This window comes from Artemia franciscana, chromosome 10 (genome assembly GCF_032884065.1).
Source record: "Artemia franciscana chromosome 10, ASM3288406v1, whole genome shotgun sequence".
NCBI lineage: Eukaryota > Metazoa > Arthropoda > Branchiopoda > Anostraca > Artemiidae > Artemia > Artemia franciscana.
Genome location: NC_088872.1, coordinates 32,839,816 through 32,857,643, shown reverse-complemented (window position 1 = coordinate 32,857,643; position 17,828 = coordinate 32,839,816). Strand labels below are relative to the sequence as shown.

The 17,828-nt window shown below is 38.3% G+C and overlaps 1 protein-coding gene across 1 annotated transcript in view; it reads left to right on the top strand.

Annotated features, from left to right (window-relative positions):
* The window catches only part of LOC136032092 (set1/Ash2 histone methyltransferase complex subunit ASH2-like), a 57,235-nt gene that overhangs the window by 5,454 nt on the left and 33,953 nt on the right, over nt 1–17,828 (top strand). Inside the window, exons 2-3 of the mRNA XM_065712232.1 lie at nt 4,074–4,252; nt 14,152–14,324. Of these exons, the coding sequence (XP_065568304.1) occupies nt 4,074–4,252; nt 14,152–14,324 (352 nt within the window). The remainder of the gene's footprint in view (nt 1–4,073; nt 4,253–14,151; nt 14,325–17,828) is intronic.

Sequence of the window (17,828 nt, the reverse complement as noted above, 5' to 3'; positions counted from 1 at the left end):
TGTAACCTTGTTGTTCATTTTGATTCTAGTCTTAGGTTTGACAGGCATGTCTCTGAAGTAACTCGTAAGGCAAACTATCAGCTATTATGTCTTAGATGCAATTTCTGTAAGTTTAATCTCTGTTCATTCATTGCCATTTATAAATCAACAGTTCGACCTATACTCAAATACAATTCGTCAGTATGGTATCCATTGAATAAAAAAGACAGCAAGGGTTGAAAAAATACAGCAAAGAGCAACTAAGCTTGTACCTTATTTGAAACATTTGCTGTATGAAAATAGACTGCACAGGCTAGGATTGCCAAGTCTTCAATTCCAAAGGGATAGGGCAGACAATATTAACACATTCCCATTTAATGACACTAACAGGACCCATTATCACCCACATAAATTGTACCCCTCACTTTCAAAAAGGAAAATAGGCCAACATTCATTTTACAGCAGGGGTCCTGTGGTGGCGCAGTGGATTTGACCTTAGCTTGGTAATACGGGATCCGAGATCGAATCACGCTGCAGGAATGCACTGCAGGGCCAACGCAGGGACCATAGTAGTCAAGAAGCGTCGTTAATTCCTAAATAATAAAATAGTTTTTCCCTGTGGAATAATCATTTTACAGCAGGGTGTGGAAGCCATGGAATGACCATCCACCTGAAACATTTCTAACAGATGACATAAACAGATTCAAAACAAAACTAGCAGAAACAAATTTTTAAAGTAAATCATTTTAAAATAATTTATAGTATTATTTGTCAGTGTTTGTTGTAGTTGTTATTTTCATTGACTTGTATGCATGTACTATGTTGTCAGTATTGTCATAATTTCTTTTTATCATGTTAAGTGCGACAAGCTTGAAAGCTTACCGTATTTGGTATTAATAAATACATAAATCTCTAACCTGTATTTCATCCTTTATGTAGATGACGGTGCCTCTCCTGGGGCTAAAAACAGATTTGAGAATAGGCAATATCCAGGTATCTTGATATGGTTTTCTGCCAGCTGGTTGCAGGAGTTCTTAGGGGTCAGTTTACAAATACACAGTATATCATAATCTTCAGTTGATGACCTTTAAAAATTTTTGTTATGAAAGTGAAACCTTGCAAAGCAGATCTTTTGCTTAAATGAAGTACATGAAAACTTGTTTTTGCTTTACAACTTTGCTTAATCTCAACTTATAAGGTTTTAAAGATCTACAAATACATTTCCTAAATGTAGAAAAACCAATTGATATGGCTTAAAATTCTACTCAAACAACAAGAACTGCATTTTCAGAACTAAAATCAGAGAAAAAGAAACAAATAACTGAAAGTAAGATATAATGTGTTTTTTTTTTATTTCAGTAGATATAGGTATACCTTTCAAGTTGGCAAATTTCTAAGACTTGGAAATTAGAAGAGGGTTAACATGGAAGCTTGGTAATACATTCCCAGAGTATGTTTTTGGCCGTGGATTTATTACTGAAAGTTTCATTTTTCTCTCCTACCCCCTTTCCAAGACAGGAAAAAGTAGCTAAACTAGAATTTTACCATGATTTTTTCTTGTTCAGTGCTTCCACTATTCCCAAGTTGTTGGAGATTTCTCTGAAAATCTCAAAAAAATGCTTAGACCTAGAAACATGAAAGCTTTAAATCTGGCCCTGCCAGTACTCAAACAATAATTACCTTGTCAACAATTAAATCACTAGCCTACACAATCTCTTATAGCCTTGTATCTAGTGTAAATTTATGCAAGATTCCATAACTGACACATCAACAAAGGTAAACACACTTGGTTTTTGATTTTAGAGGGAGGAAATTGTCCAGTTTGCCAACAAATACAGAAACATAAGCTAAACTAAACTAAAAACATAAGCTAAATTCCAAGGTGGCTATATTAGCTGCACTCCGAAACTATCCTATTCCTTTTTGTATCAGTTTACAATTATGCTTGCTGAGAAGGAAACAGGTTAAGAAAACAATTGTCCCTTCATAATATGAAAAAAAATAAGTTGCAAGAGTATTAAGTTGAAACAAAAGAGTGATGCATATGAAATATGTAATTTCAGCTATATATTTGCACATTAAGGGGGGGGGGGGGCTGGGGTGAAGTAAAGTGAAGTGCTTTTAAGAATATTTAACTACAATTTTTGCACATTATGATGTAAGAATTGTTTCTTAACATATTTCCTTCTCAATAGGCTGAATTGTATGCTGATACCTTCTTTTTTATGCTCTTTCCAAATATAGTAATAATCATCATCATTGTCAGTTTATTTATAACCCATCACGAAAACTGGGTGGAGCCCAGAAAAAGACAGAGTAAAAATCAAGAAAAAAAAAAACAGAAATAAAAACACACTTTGACAACTACAAACAAGGGACAAACAGAAATGACTGAAGATGGGAAGACTTCTGGCATTCAGTAGAGAAATCACGAATATGCTTCTCAATAACCCCAACTAGGTTTACCAATTGATACTTTCTTTAGAGAAGAGAGTTACTTGTTCAAGTTGGAAGTTCCATTAAATACTTTGCAAATTTAAAATAAATGTGATGAACAGGCTTTCTCTTACCACAGTTAAAAAAAGACCAAGCAAGGGTAAGTAAGTAAGGAACTGTTAGGCTATTATATAACTAAGAACAGTGAAATCTACTGAGATATCAAACGTTTGAAGCCAGAGAGGCATACACAGCCTTGATCTTACTAGCATAATTTTTCATTGCCAGGCTGTGGCAATTGCCAGACAGTTTCTTTCAGGTTTGCTCCAATAGGCATGCCCAGGTAAGTAAGGTGGCTAGCAAAAGGGACCTCAGAGCCAGATAGATTTATTGAATTTCTATTCCCTTTATAGTTGAATGGTAGAACAACTGTTTTATCAGTATTAAAGCTCAAACCAATTTGTTTGTACTCTTCTTGGAGAAGCTCTAAAGTCAAAGAGCATCCTTGGAAAGTGCGGGAAAGGTTCAGTAAATCATCTGTAAATGTAACTAACAAAAGGTCAGCTCCTTTGAAGATAAATGTACAGCTCAACTTATCCTGAGCACCGGTAACACAATTATTAAACAAAACTGAAGAAGTCTGAGCTCCTTAGCATACACCTTTCAGGATTGAAAATAGTTGACTACCATCTTTAATTCCTGCCTTCAGATTTCTATATACGTATCTTAAACAAGTAATTACTGCAGCATCAGTACTGTTCAAATGGGCCTCAAGTAAAATCTGCAAAAATATACACAAGTCAAAAGCTCTTCCAACAATAAGTACAAGACCAAGAAATCGCCTCTTTCTTCAATATCCTTAAACACATTTATAAGCAGAAAGAGAAAATGCTCTTTACCTAAGCCTTGCTGGTACCCAAACTGACAAGGAGGTGGGGGGACAATTTTCTTCAATGCCTCTTATCAAAAATGTGTCAAAGAGCTTGTAAGTAGTACACAGGATAGTAGTGGGATGATTAGAACTTCACAGAGAAGTATCTTGTTTGTCCTTTTTAAGGATGGGAGTTATATGTCCAATACAAAATTGTAAAGGTATTGCACTATGGACAAGGATCATCTGAAACTGTAGTACTAATTGTTGCTCAATTAACAAACCTGCAAGTTGCAGGAGCCTTGCTGAAATAAATCTACACCAGAGGAAGATTTTTTATTTTATTTTGGAATCAAAGAGTGAACAGCACTTGGCAACAAAAACAGGAAAGATTTCGTCTTATTTGAAAGAACAAGGTCAAGCTGTTTTTCATAAAACTCCTCTGTGCTTTTGTTGGGAGCACTGAACTCCCTCACGAAATATTCAACCCACTCAAGTTTTCTTGGTGAGTTATAGTCCCATGTGATTCTCTGCAAGTATGGCCTGTTCGCTGGAGCTGCTGCAACAGGGCTTGGTCACTGGAGGTCTACTTGTTCTCAATGACTGTTCTAACCCTTCACCAAAACGGATTATTTTTCCTTAGGATCTTTTCTCATCTATGATGGAATTTGCCAAACATAGACTTGCTTTATTTCTTTTTATCGAAATGTAAATATTTCAAGATTGCAGCACATTTACATTCTATATTAGAGTACGGTTGTAAATTTCAAAGCATTTTTTTTTTCAGTGGGAAAGAGCGCAATCTAAACTCAGTTGAACTTCTGTGCGCTAGCTGCTTTAAGTGGTATCATGAGTTGTGTATTGGACAGCAGCTTGGAAAATTAGTGCCATTTATGTTGTCGTATGTCTTCTTATGCAAAAATTGTTCTCCTTCTGGATTGGAAGTTTTCAAAAAGAGTCAGGCACGTAAGTGTTACATTAATTTGAAGGCTTGTAAATGAACGTTTTTCAGTTTATTTTTATTTAAACTGATAATTTTAATTTGGGATTGCCCCAATGTATTTCTATAAGTTTGTATAAAACTATTCTGTCAATTTATTTTCCAAAATACAAGGATTCTGCTTTTTGACCTTGTAACAAGCATGGTCATCTTGAGATCTTTAGTGCTTAATTGTATAAGTGCAATCTATTGCGCTCATTGTGAAAGCCAGTTTTCAAAAATAGTAGTTTCCAATGAACTTGTATTTGTAAGATTTTTGAAAATAGCAATGCATGAAGTAAATATTATTAGCATCACCTTAAAATAGTTCCAGTACATTAAAAATGTGTGCCTTAAAGAAGCCTTTATTTAAAAAAGGAAAATTTTCATTTTCGTTTTCTTTTTTTAGGGATAAAGTTTTCCCTAAAATCTTGTAAAATAAAATTGGGACGAGCGTTTCACAGTGCACACAAAGTATTACTGAACTAAATGTGATAACTGTATTTTTTTGGCATGTCTGACCTATTTTTGGCATGCCCAAAGGGTTTTGTTTAAGGGATATGACCTCATAAAAGATATCAAAATAAGCTAACTATGCGTTTAAGGGAGAATTCATAAGATTAGTTACAATAATCTAAAAATTGTGGTAAAGTTGCTAATCCAAGCATTTTCTTTTTCTTGGCAACGTTTAGATTTTCCCCCACCATTTGCTCACTATTCGCCGCCGTTTTCTCACGTTTCAAGTGAGTAATAAATATGTGTACTAAGTACATGGCTGTGTTGTGCATTGCTATTTTTTCGAATTTTTGTGTGATGATTCCATTCGTCCAATTTTTTTTTTCAGAAAAATTGCTTTTACCGTTTTTGGTCCCTTCCAGCCTCCTTTATTCCCATTTGACGTTGCTGCTCTCCCCCAACCTTTCTCAAGCTATTCCAACTTTCATAGTCCTTTCTAAGCCTGTTACATGATCACATCAGGCTAATCATCTGTACTTTTTCTCAAAAGAAACGCGCCTGGAACAGGGAAAAGCTTAATTTCATCAATAAAATATGGAGAAATCAAAATTTTAAAACAGAGAGCTATAAAACTCGAATATGATTGACAGACACACCTGCCTGTGAAGTTCTTATTTACCTGGCTGAGCAACACAGGTGGGTTAAAACAAAAGAAAAAAGTAGGAAATATGCTCAGAATCAAGAGTCCTACCGTCAAAGTGCTCGTATCCTACATCAACTTATTGTCAATAATATGAAAAAAACTTCGTTTTCTTAAAGAGTTAAAGAGGCTGCGTCCCAAAGTCGAACCTGGGAATTAGGAGAGGCAGTTGGGGGGCTGCCGCCCCCGAACCCCCCGCTTTTAAAGACTCTTTTGTACAGGTTTTTTGTTGTAGGGAGGCTGCCGCCCCCTAACCCCCCGCTCTTGGCTTCGGAAAGACCCTCTTTTAATTAACAAAACAAAAAACCTGTACAAAAGAGTCTTTAAAAGCGGGGGGTTTGGGGGGCGGCAGCCCCCCAACTGCCTCCTAATTCCTGTACGTTTTAAGGTTCGACTTTGGGACGCAGCCTCTTTAACTCTTTAAGAAAACGAAGTTTTTTTCATATTTTGTGAAAAAAAAACCGCCCGATAAGGGACCTGAACCCTTGACCTTAGGATTAAAAGTCCCACGCTCTACCGACTGAGCTAACCGGGCTTGTTTGAAGTCGAAATACCTGCATGTGTATAAATATAACTTTTAAATAACTTTTAAGAATTTCAAAAATTAACATGGGTTCTTATGGGGAAATGGGTTTTTCTAAGCTAGAAAATTGGGGGGTTAAGATTTTCCGACGAAACTTTCCAGGAAAAATACTCGGAGAATTCCGCGTCGAATGAGTCTTCGTACACCCAGATCCGATGTCGGCTGTGACCTGTAGGCGTGGCAGAAAAAAGGGTTTCTGTAATTTTTCTCAAATAAAAATTTTACGGATTAAGACAGAATATTTTGAAGCTTTCAGTCAGTCTCACCATGTCGAGCTGATCATTTTGATGCACTTGAATGTTGAAATTCGTAACTTTTAACAACAAAAAACTTAACATGGGCTCTTATGGGGAAATGGGGTTTTTCTAAGCTAGAAAATCGGGGGGTTAAGATTTTCCGACGAAACTTTCAAGCAAAATTACTCGGAGAATTCCGCGACGAATGAGTCTTCGTACATCCAGATCCGATGTCAGCTGTGACCTGTAGGTGTGGCGAAAAAAAAACAAAAGGAGAACATGAACATTAAGTGGCTATGCGTGGTTTCTGGAAAACAGGGAAGGAGTTATCGGATCCAGCTGAAATTCCGCGGATAAGCTCCTGGGCCCTAGGGAACCTCAACTTGTGAATTTCAGCCCGATCGGACAACGTTAAATTGGGGGTGGGGTTGGGGGGTCGAAACTTTCGGCCAGATTTTCCCCATGAAGGAAAAGTCGGAGGGGGATGAAATTTGTCAGGTTTCTTAGTTGGAGCTCGGGCTACGAGATGCATCCCTCCCCATCCCTCTGCGACCACTGGAACCGAAGATCGCTTAACATTGTCGTGGTTCGCCTCTTTAAAGAGGCACGAGTGTGCCTCCTTGATATGCTCGTAACTAAAAGAAGTTGTGGAATTTGTTGTTTGAATCCATATTTTTTTGTAGCATCCATGATGGGATAGAACCTTTCTGGTAGTGATAACACTACCTTCAGAATTGGTAAAGTTAATTTCAAAGCAGGTAATAATAAATCACATGTTAAAATTACCAGGAAAGTCAGGCGAAAAAGATTTGTGGTGTTATTAATAATTTCTTCTAAATTGAAAAGGTAAAATTCTAGACAAGCTACGTTTTGCAACCTTGGAAAGGGGTTAGGTTAGGTGAATGGATCTACAGACCAAAATATGTCCCAAGAAAGTATTTTGAAGTACCTATCACCGCTCGAGTTTTTTCCTGAAAAGACTTTGACTAGATGTGAAAGTGATAAACCCTGGATAACTCCCCAAATCAAGAAACTAATCCGAAAAAAGTGCAAGCTTTTCCAAGAAGGAGATTTTCAAAATGCGAAAAAATTGCGAAATCACATTAACTCTCTCACGAGAAGTGTGAAGAAAGATTACGGGCGTGAGAAATTTTCGGACAGTCTTAGGCACACTAATCCCAGGAAATGGCACAGAGCGGTCAAGCAAATCACTGGCAAGTCCATTCATAACAGCATAAAAATAAGCCACCCTGACGGAACTTACACAACTGCTGATGAGGTTAATCAATATTTCACCCGCATCTGGACCTCATTTCCTTCTCCCACACAAGCCCAGAAGTCTGAAATACTTGACTCCTGTGCAGATGAAGGTGAAGTTGTTATCGATGAGATGACAACATATAAGACCCTGATGAAGGTAAAAGTAAACTGTTCAGCTTATCCAGACGAACTCCCACCCAAACTGATTCGAGAATACGCCCCTTTCATTGCGAAACCACTCTCAGTGCTGATAAACTTTTGCTTTCGTATAGGGATCTTTCCAGCTGTTTGGAAGAAAGCTTACAATAGAATAATTCCGAAGGTTACCAACCCTAAGAGCTGTGACGAACTTAGACCTATTTCGCAAACACCATGTCTGGCGAAAGTGGCCGGGACCTTTATCATGAGGGTCTTACTTGACCAAATCCAGGGATCTATCGACCAGAGACAATACGGCGGACTGAAAGACTGTAATACCTCAGTGTACCTAGTGAGGATGTACGATAGTCTCCTTAAGTGGGTCAAAAAAGGTCACAGTTGTGTAGACCTTGGTGCCATAGATTTCCGAAAGGCATTTGATCTAATCAATCACATTGTAGCTGTCCTTAATCTCAAGCATCGTGTGTTTGCTCTCTACGAAGGTGATACCAATTCCGAATGGTCCTCATCCACCTGTGGAGCCCCTCAGGGCACTAAGCTTGCAGCTATTGTATTCTTGTCTGTAATTAACTTCCTAAAAGCTGACTATGACGACCGCTACAAGTTCGTGGATGACCTGTCATTTATCCTGAAATATTGAGTATAAAACGGAGTTGTGACGCCACAGTTCAGTTCAAATTTTTCAGTGTTTTCACAAAAGAGTGCGCGGAGCTAAATCTTGAGATTAATGTGGACAAGTCGAAGATAGTGTGCTTTAACCCGCTAAAAAGTGATGTTATGGAGCCAAAACGTGGTTAAAAGTGCAAACGCTAGTCTACAGACTTTAAACGGTATGCGTAGGTTCAGTGCAAACACAGAGAGTATTAAGTATGCATACATAGCGTATGTCCGCCCCATACTGGAATATGCGTGTCCTGTTTGGATGCCCTCAGCACTGAGAACCGTGTATCTTTGTCAGGAGCTTGAATCAGTTCAGAAGCGAGCGGTATCGATCATCTTGGGCCGCCGTGACATCCCCTACGAAAAGGCTCTGGAAGTGCTAGGACTGCCGTCACTCCAAAACGGTACGAAACTCTGATAATGAGTTTCGGAAAGTACTTGCTTTCTAAATCTCAGCACTGTGACATTCTACCTGATCAACCTCTACCATCAAGAACGAGAAAGCAAGATAAGTTAGTTCCCGTTAAAGCAAGAACAAACCGATATGGTAATTCTTTCGTCCCGGTTTTCGTCAAAATGTATAATAAGAGTTAATATTTATAGTTTTATTTATATTTACAAGTGTAGCTTGATTTTGTATATGTTGTAAAGAAACACAAATCAGCGACAGCTGTCAAGTTTTTGCTATTAAACCTGTCTACTACTACTACTACACAGCCTGCTTATCAACTCTGTATATGCTTGGGTCTTTGGGTTCAACTTCAGACTCTCTTTGAAATTCCCCCTGGCTGAATGGACATACCGACAGACTTATCCTGAAAGTTTAATAATTAAGGCAAACTCCCCATCGGTTTTAGTGTGCTTTCTTCGTATAATTGTTTTTTCTCTAGGCTTAATGCTAGGGAATTTATTATTCCCTCTCAATATAAAAAAAGTGAGGATTTTTACAATTTTTGTTTATTATTTTTATTTAGGCTTCACTTTGTGTTTTCTTTGTGACTTTGAGTCACAAAGAAAAGTTTGAGTCACAGTATCTGGAAGTAACGCAGTGAATGGGGGACAAAATGGGGATGGGCTCAGAAACAGCTCGAGTCGGCCATAATCTGGATGGGGAGTGCCGTTTGGGGAAAAAATGGCTGTCTGAGGGTTTGATATTTCATTTTTTTGTAAAACGGAGGCACAACGAAACCTTCCTTCGCTCAATGGCTTCCAAACTAGGTTTTTTTAGGAGCAGAGAATATGACACCTTGCCTTCTTTAGAAATTATTTGCAAGGCTCTTTTTTGGATTGATTCAGTTTTTTTCCCGATGAAATCTAGCCAGGGATTCGGATTTTCCCGATGTGGTCAATAAGAGAAACGAGGTAGTGGGAAGCAGATTTGGATGTTAGGTTCCCGAATTGCCTCAGTTCAGTAAGAGATGGGATTTTTCCTTTAGGCAATCTGCAAGGAATCCTTCATAAAGTTTTATTTATTTTTACACAAGTTTTTTCATATCTGGAAGTAACGCAGTGAATGGGGGACAAAATGGGGATGGGCTCAGAAACAGCTCGAGTCGGCCATAATCTGGATGGGGAGTGCCGTTTGGGGAAAAAATGGCTGTCTGAGGGTTTGATATTTCATTTTTTTGTAAAACGGAGGCACAACGAAACCTTCCTTCGCTCAAGGGCTTCCAAACTAGTTTTTTTTAGGAGCAGAGAGTATGACACCTTGCCTTCTTTAGAAATTATTTGCAAGGCTCTTTTTTGGATTGATTCAGTTTTTTCCGATTATTCGCGAGAGATACCAGGGTGCCAAACTGGACAAGCATATTCGAGGTGCGGGTGGACAAAAGACGTGTAAATACTTAAGGAGTGGGAAAGGGGGACGCTAAATTTATTTGGGGGCTTAAGGAGGACGATAGACACATTAGCTCTATGGATGATGTCTTTAACGTGGATATCCCACTTTAAATTTGAAAAAATTGTGACGCCAAGTAGTTTAAATGAGGTTGCCTATTAAATTTCTGAAGAAAGTTTCAACAACCGTTTGATGTTCAAAAAATTTCCATCGGTCAGGAAATTTCTTCGCGAGGCTGTTAATCATGACTGAAAAAAGGAGGGGACCTAGGAGAGTACCATGGGGTATGCCATTGTGGACAGGGAGAGGATTTGAATAATGATTACTGTATTTGACAACCTGCGATCTATTTGTTAAGAAGGATGCAACCAATTTCACCGGTAAGGGATATATTGAACTCGCTGACAAGTTTCTCAATGAAAATAATGTGGTTAACAAGGTCAAAGGCTTTCTGAAGGTCAATGGAAACTAAATCTAGCCAGGGATTAGGATTTTCCCGATGTGGTCAATAAGAGAAACGAGGTAGTGGGAAGCAGATTTGGATGTTAGGTTCCCGAATTGCCTCAGTTCAGTAAGAGATAGGATTTTTCCTTTAGGCAATCTGCAAGGAATCCTTCATAAAGTTTCGAGAAAATAGGAGTCAGAATAATAGGACAAAGGCCTTTAAAACCAGGTTTTTCGTTTTTTCCTTTTCAAAGGGGCTATGAAACCCTGTTTCCAAATTGCTGGAATTCGCCCAGACTCGGCAGTCTCGTTAAACAGGAAAGACAAGGGCTTAGAAAGGAAGTCACCGAAGGCACTAATAAGAGGAAACGGGATATCCAAAGGACAAACACTTGTTTTTCTTAGTTTTTCAATTCTTCTTTCTATCTCAGACGGGGAAACAATGGGAAAAGAAGGAGATAGGGCTCCTGTTGGTAATTGGCCGAGCAATGCTGGAAGGCTCTGGACAATGGAAGTGAGGAATTTATTTAGATTATTGACAGCAACATCAGGAGACTTGGGTAGATTGAAGTTAAGCTCCTTAAGCGACAGAGCTTTTTAACCTCGGAATACCAATTTTTTTGTTTATTAGTGGACAATTCTTCGACCTTATTTTTGTAGTACGATCGTACCAATTTACGAATTGCTCTTTTAATCGATTTTTTTTTAGTTTATTTGCTTCATCCGGTTTACCATTTTTGAAAAGCTTCAATTTGGTTCTAATTAGTGTTTTTATAGTTTCGCTAATAAAGGGTTTATCACTGGAGCACCTTTTAAATCTTTTTCCTGGGGAACAAATGTGATATTTATCAATTAGTTAAATTTGTGGAACGTAGCCATTTTCCCATCAAGATTTTTTAAACTATAAATATCAGACCAATTTTCAATATTCAGCCACATACCAAAAGAAAGAAGACCAGAATTTTGGAGAGGGTGGTAAATGCCATAAATTATGGAGAACGAATGCTTAAAATTTTAGGAGGGGGGAGAATCGAAAGATGATAGGTCCCACCTAATGGGGGCAAAGCTGCGAGAGGACTGTAAAAATTATGCATATTAGTTAAAATAACATCAAGAGAGGTATTCCTCCGAGTCGTTGGTATTTTAACAATTTTCTTTACTTTAAATGAGGAGCAAAAATAATCCATTTTAAGGTCGTTGGCATCGCCAGCTAAAAAAAAAGCCAGCATTGGCGTACTTAGAAATAACAAAATCAGCACTTGTTTGTAATTGCTGGATGAACTTAAGTTGTAAATTGATATTTTGATTTTAGAGAGCAATAAAAAACAGCTATTCAATAATATTAAATGGACGATGGAGTACTTTTGGTTTAATACTTAGCCAGACAATTTCATCATACTCGGATAAACTAGGGACTCGAATAACCTTTGGGTAAAGGTTACTCTAAGTAAAGAGCAAAACACCGCCCCCTTTTTTCCTAGTGGGTGGTCTAAAGGACGGAGTTTCTTCTTGAATAGTTTGTCAGGCGCAGGGACCCTGGGTCATGGGATTGTACTTCAGTAATAGCTATAATATCTATTAGATTTAATTCTTAAAGCACCTCGAGTTCGGTAAGCTTTTCAAAATTAAGACTTTCAGAATTAGTAACTAAAAGTTTAGGAAAAACAATCCGATTGGGGTGTCGCGACAGGGTGACTTGATGAGTCTGAGAATTTCCTGGCTAGGGTTTTAATTTAATGCTATGATGCTTTGGAGAAGAAGGGTAAGGGAAGGATTTACCTTTGGGATTTGGCGGGGGACGGGCAAGGATATGGACCAAGCATGATGAGGATGGTGCAATTTTCAACCAGTTGACTGGAAGTGAGAACAATTAGGATTTATCCCAAGACAATTATTAAATGCAAAAAATTCTCAGACCTAATCACGTTGATAGGTTAAGCACGAGGGATAAAATGAATGGGCTGGAGATGAGGTTTCGTGGAGATAGGGTAAGAACAAGTCGAGTTGGAATGATTTTTGATAGAGAGGAAAGGGGGAGATTGGTAGGCAAGTAGGTGCTGGGAAAGGAAGTGGCGTAGGAACTTTCTGGGAGGAGGGAGGTCGGGCTTACTTTGGCAAATGAAGGATGGAGGCCCGAATCAGTCAACAACATCTTGGGTGCATGGAGTGGATAGGGTATGGAAGGGGGTTTGTGACTGGGATGGATATGAGTAAGAGGGGATTGTGGGAAGGTTTGGGTGCGATGGTTATTTGACTGATCGTGAGTAAGTTTCTGGGTTGGAGGTGCGTTTTGGGGAGAGGATACCTGGGGTGTCTTGCTTTGAATTGGGTAGGGAGGGGGTAATGATGTGGATTTAATAAGGGAGGCAGGGGATCCGTAGTGCTGCCTAAAAAAGAGGCTTTCCAGTGTGGAATCTTTGCCTGGTAACAGCTGAGACTGCCCAAGTTTTTACACCTGTCTTTGGTTTGCAGCTAATTCTTTTTTGCAGAAAGGAAGAGGGGACATAAATATACAGGTTATCACACCTGAAACACCGCCCGCTTGATGCTAACTTGCATAAAGGAACATGGTCAAAATTACCCTTTGCTTTAGTACACTTGCCAGTGAAGTAAAAACGACACAAGTGCAATAACGAGTACTTCTTTTGGTCGCAATTTCTATGTAAAAAAAGGGAACAAACTCTTGAACTAGCTTCATTTCGTTTTATGAGGTTATGGGTCATGATCATAACCATGATTCATGATTATAGGAGGCACATTGGACCCACTTCCGTTAACTTTTAAAGTCAATATTTTTTGTAAAGTCTGGTTGTAAGTAGGGGACTGCCGTGACGCTGTCTGTTTGTACAGATTTATCCATGCTGCATTCAGTGGCTTAGTATGATGTGTGCGATGAGTCTTCGGGAAGAACTTCAAGATCTTGGCGCTGGGGTGGGGCAAGGAAAATTGTAGGACCGACTGAACTAGGCCCAGCCTCGTGAGGCACGTTTGGTTTTTCTGTTAAAAAATGAAAGCTGGTTGTGTGGAGGGTCAGGAAAAGGAGTAGGACTGCTTAGGTTACTTAAAATGCTAAGAATTCTTTTTCTTTCAACTGGGGTATGAGGCGTATGAGGGAAGTCAGAAGGGGGTACAGAACGACCCAAAAAAGAAATCAAGGCACATCCAGGAGTTGATCCAACTGGTAATATCTATCCTGGCACACTTTTCGGGCCCTGCGCGGAACCAAGAGTCCCAATTAACACATTTAATTGAGTTATATGTGACCTGTAGTCTGCACTCTAGACAATATTGTTTTTGTTTTACCATTTGGTCATGCAAAGGTCAATAATCACGGAATATTTCTGGTTCAGTAGCTTTGAACTTTGAGAAATGTTGACAGGTTGAACTCTGACTTAGTACTGTTTCGACGATTATTCTGTTAACTTGATGTTGAGATGCTATATATTGATTATATTTTGTTTGATGCTCCCCTTTTACATTTACAGACATGAATTTTATGGTTTGTTTTTTAAATCAATGGTCCAATACACTTGCAACTATTTTTCTTTCAGAATTCAGTCATTTGTGTATCACTGCCATTGCAAATTTGTTACAAATTAGCACCAAGGAAGGGAAACCACGGCAGTATTTCTCCAAAGAACGAGAGATTATTCCTTTCGTTGATGCTCATTGGGAGTCAATGACGGCTATGCCAAGACGAGCCACATCTTCCTGGCATGCCACGGTACAGGGTGTTACTACTATTGTAGAACGACATCCATCCTTTTTTCTATTCTTATATGTTCTTTCTTTTCCATACAGTTTATAATTTTTGGCTGCCAGGATTTTAGAAATTGGAATTTGAGGAACCTTTTGGGGAGTGAGAAGGGAGTTCGTGGTACTTGTCTATTATATAAAGTAGTTCGATTAATGTTAATATAATGAAAATAAAATACTTTTTTAGCAAAATTGTGAAAACTTTAACTTGGAAATATGCTCTCAGAACACAGTGTTACACTTCCAAAAATATTGCTTCTCGTAAGAGTAGTGTGTCCATTGACGCAGTGTTTTGTTTTGGGCAACAATCCCCAATACCTCATTCAATCCCCAATAATCCCATTTCATTCGTCCCTGCTCTTTAGCAAGTATTGGGAGCAAAAACCAAACTTTAAAGTAAAAAGCAGGGGCTTAGGGAAGGGACAGCCCTCTCACAAGCTGAATAATTTTTTTTCGTTTTAAGTTTTAATGCTGCTCTTTTCTATTTAATTTAACTTTAACCAAAGAAATGTTTTTTCAATTCAATTTTTGTTCGTTTTAATACCATCTGTAGGATTAACAGAAATGCGGGGAGGGATACAACCCCTCAAATCTGACTATTTAAATCAAAGCTTAACATTTGCAGAACAATGCTTAGAGGAAATGATCTCATTTCACCTATTCAGTTTTCGAAGTTTTAATTATCCAAAATAAACCATCGGCTGCGCAATAAGAGTAATCAAGTTCCCCTTGACCAAGGGACAAGGAACTGGCGGCTGTAAATTTCAAATTGATCGGGAATAACAAGTTTTTTTTACCCATTTCCTAGTCTTTAACACCCTAATCTTCCCATTAAAACGTTTTGTCACTTTAACCCAAGAAATGATTCTTGAAAGATGCAAGGTATTCGACTTTTTTTTAGAGAGGGGGGGATTGCTCAAGCCAGATTTTGACCTATTTTGGCCAAACGATCGGAAATTTTCTTTTTTTTCAATCACATTTGGGCCCCTGTGCCCGAAATATTGGGGGATATAAGTTTAAGGCCGATTAAAAAAAAAGAAAAAAAATCTGGTGTCTGATTTTAGAGGACCTTTGCCCCCTAAATGAATTTTTTGATCAGGCCCACCTTGGCACAGGGACTTGCGGTTTTAAGTTTCAAGCCGCTCAGATGATTTTTTGCCTTTTCTCGGGACCGTTTTCGACGGAACCATTATGTGTTGGCCCGTTTTGGCCCCTATTTAAGGGTACCTGTCCCCTGAACGTTCTTTCTGTGAATTTTGAACTTCTGGTCCTAGGACTTGTGGCTAAAGTTTCAAACTAATCGGGAATAAAAAATATATCCTAGTTCCTGGACCTCTATATCCCTCTGCGCTTTTTCACCGTTTATGATTATGTTGGCCCAAGCCAGTCAGGTTTCCTTTCCCCCTATAAAGCCCATCTGTTGCAGTTTTCATGGCGTAATGCTTTTCCCCCACGGACGGTTAGGGGCATATCGACCTTGGAGGCATATATTGGGCTTTTCGTTGCAAAAACCTTAGCTGCTCTTTTGAGTAACAAAGAAGGGTGGAGGAAGGGGGTTCTTAGCCCCCCAATCCCTTTAGACCCTTAAGAAAGCACTTAAAAGTGCCCCCTAGATCCAGCTGGATCTTAATACAGCTATGATATACGAGGAGCAAGGGAACCGGCTGAAAATTTTCCAGACGAGGGCTAGACATCAAAATAGCAGAGGTGGTTGGGTCACAGGAAATATATTTCAGAAATTTTTATTGTAGGAATAAGTTAATTTTAAATACTTTTAGGAAAAAACTCAAATAAAAAAAGCAATCAAATTGTATGCAAAATGAGACAACATGCAGTAAGTTTTAAACTACAAGGATAACTGGTAAAGGGATCAATTTATCTAATCAATAATATATTTAATTATAATGCATTTAAACTTAAAAGAAACTCAAACCAAAATTAGAGAAAGATTTATTGCTTTTGTAGGTTATAACAGAGATAGACTTGTCTTTATGGAGTTTCCTAAGCCTTAGAATAGTTTACAGAATGAGTAGAGTTACTCAAAAATCATCCTGCCTGCATAGATACCACGTTTTATTTTATAATAGCCATGTAAAATGTACGTCTTTCACAACAGGACAATTCTTCTTCTCAAACTTAAATCCCTTATAAATTCAGACTTGAAAAATAAAACAAATATCAAAAAACCAACAAAACTTAAACTTACTATCCAGCTGTCAAATTGACCCGCTTTCTTTTTATTGTCCTATTCAAACAGTTCGTGGTAGCGAACTGTAGTAAGGAGCGACCCGGCTCAATAGCAACCAAAACTCTAAAAAATGGGGTTTTGATATCAATAGCTACATCAAAAGAATCGTATTTTAATGCTGATTTTAAATATATAAGTTTTATCAAGTTTAGTCATACCCTTCAGAAGTTTTGAGCCTGAGAAAATTTGCCTTATTTTAAAAATAGGGGGAAACAACCCCTAAAAGTCATAGAATCTTAAAGTCATAGAATCACACCATCAGATTCAGCGTATAAGAGAACCCTATTGTAGAAGTTTCAAGCTCCTATCTACAAAAATGTGGAATTTCGTATTTTTTGCCAGAAGACAAATCACGGGTGCGTGTTTATTTGTTTGTTTTTTTTGTTTTTTTTTTCCCCAGGGGTCATCGTATCGACCAAGTGGTCCTAGAATGTCGCAAGAGGGCTCATTCTAACAGAAATGAAAAGTTCTAGTGCCCTTTTTAATTGACCAAAAAAATTGGAGGGCACCTAGGCCCCCTCCCACGCTCATTTTTTCTCCAAAGTCAACGGATCAAAATGTTGAGATAGCCATTTTGTTCCGCATAGTCAAAAACCATAATAACTATGTCTTTGGGAATGACTTACTCCCCCACAGTCCCTGGGGGAGGGGCCGCAAGTTACAAACTTCGGCCAGTGTTTACATATAATGATGGTTACTGGGAAGTGTACAGCGTTTTCAGGGGATTTTTTCGGTTTTGGGGGTGGGGTTGAGGGGAGGGAGCTATGTGGGAGGATCTTTCCTTGGAGAAATATTTCATGGGGGAACAGAAATTCAATGAAAAGGGCGCAGGATTTTCTAAAATTACTATAAAAAAACAATGAAAAAATAAACATGGAGAAGTTTTTTCAATTGAAAGTAAGGAGTAGCATTGAAACTTAAACCGAACAGAGATTATTACGCATATGAGGGGTTCTAAAAATACTTTAGCATAAAGAGCGAGGTATTTACGCTAAAGTTTGACTCTGTTCCGCAATCCCTTGCTCTTTACGCTAAAGTTTGACTCTTTGCCACAATTCTGCTTTTTAAAACAATTAAAAACTTTAGCGTAAAGAGCAAGGGATTGCGGAGGGGGCAACCCGTTTCATATACGGAGTAATTTCTGTTCGTTTTAAGTTTTAATGTCGCTCCTTACTTTCAGTTAAAAAAACCAGTTTTTTTTATGTAATCAACTGAATAAAATGA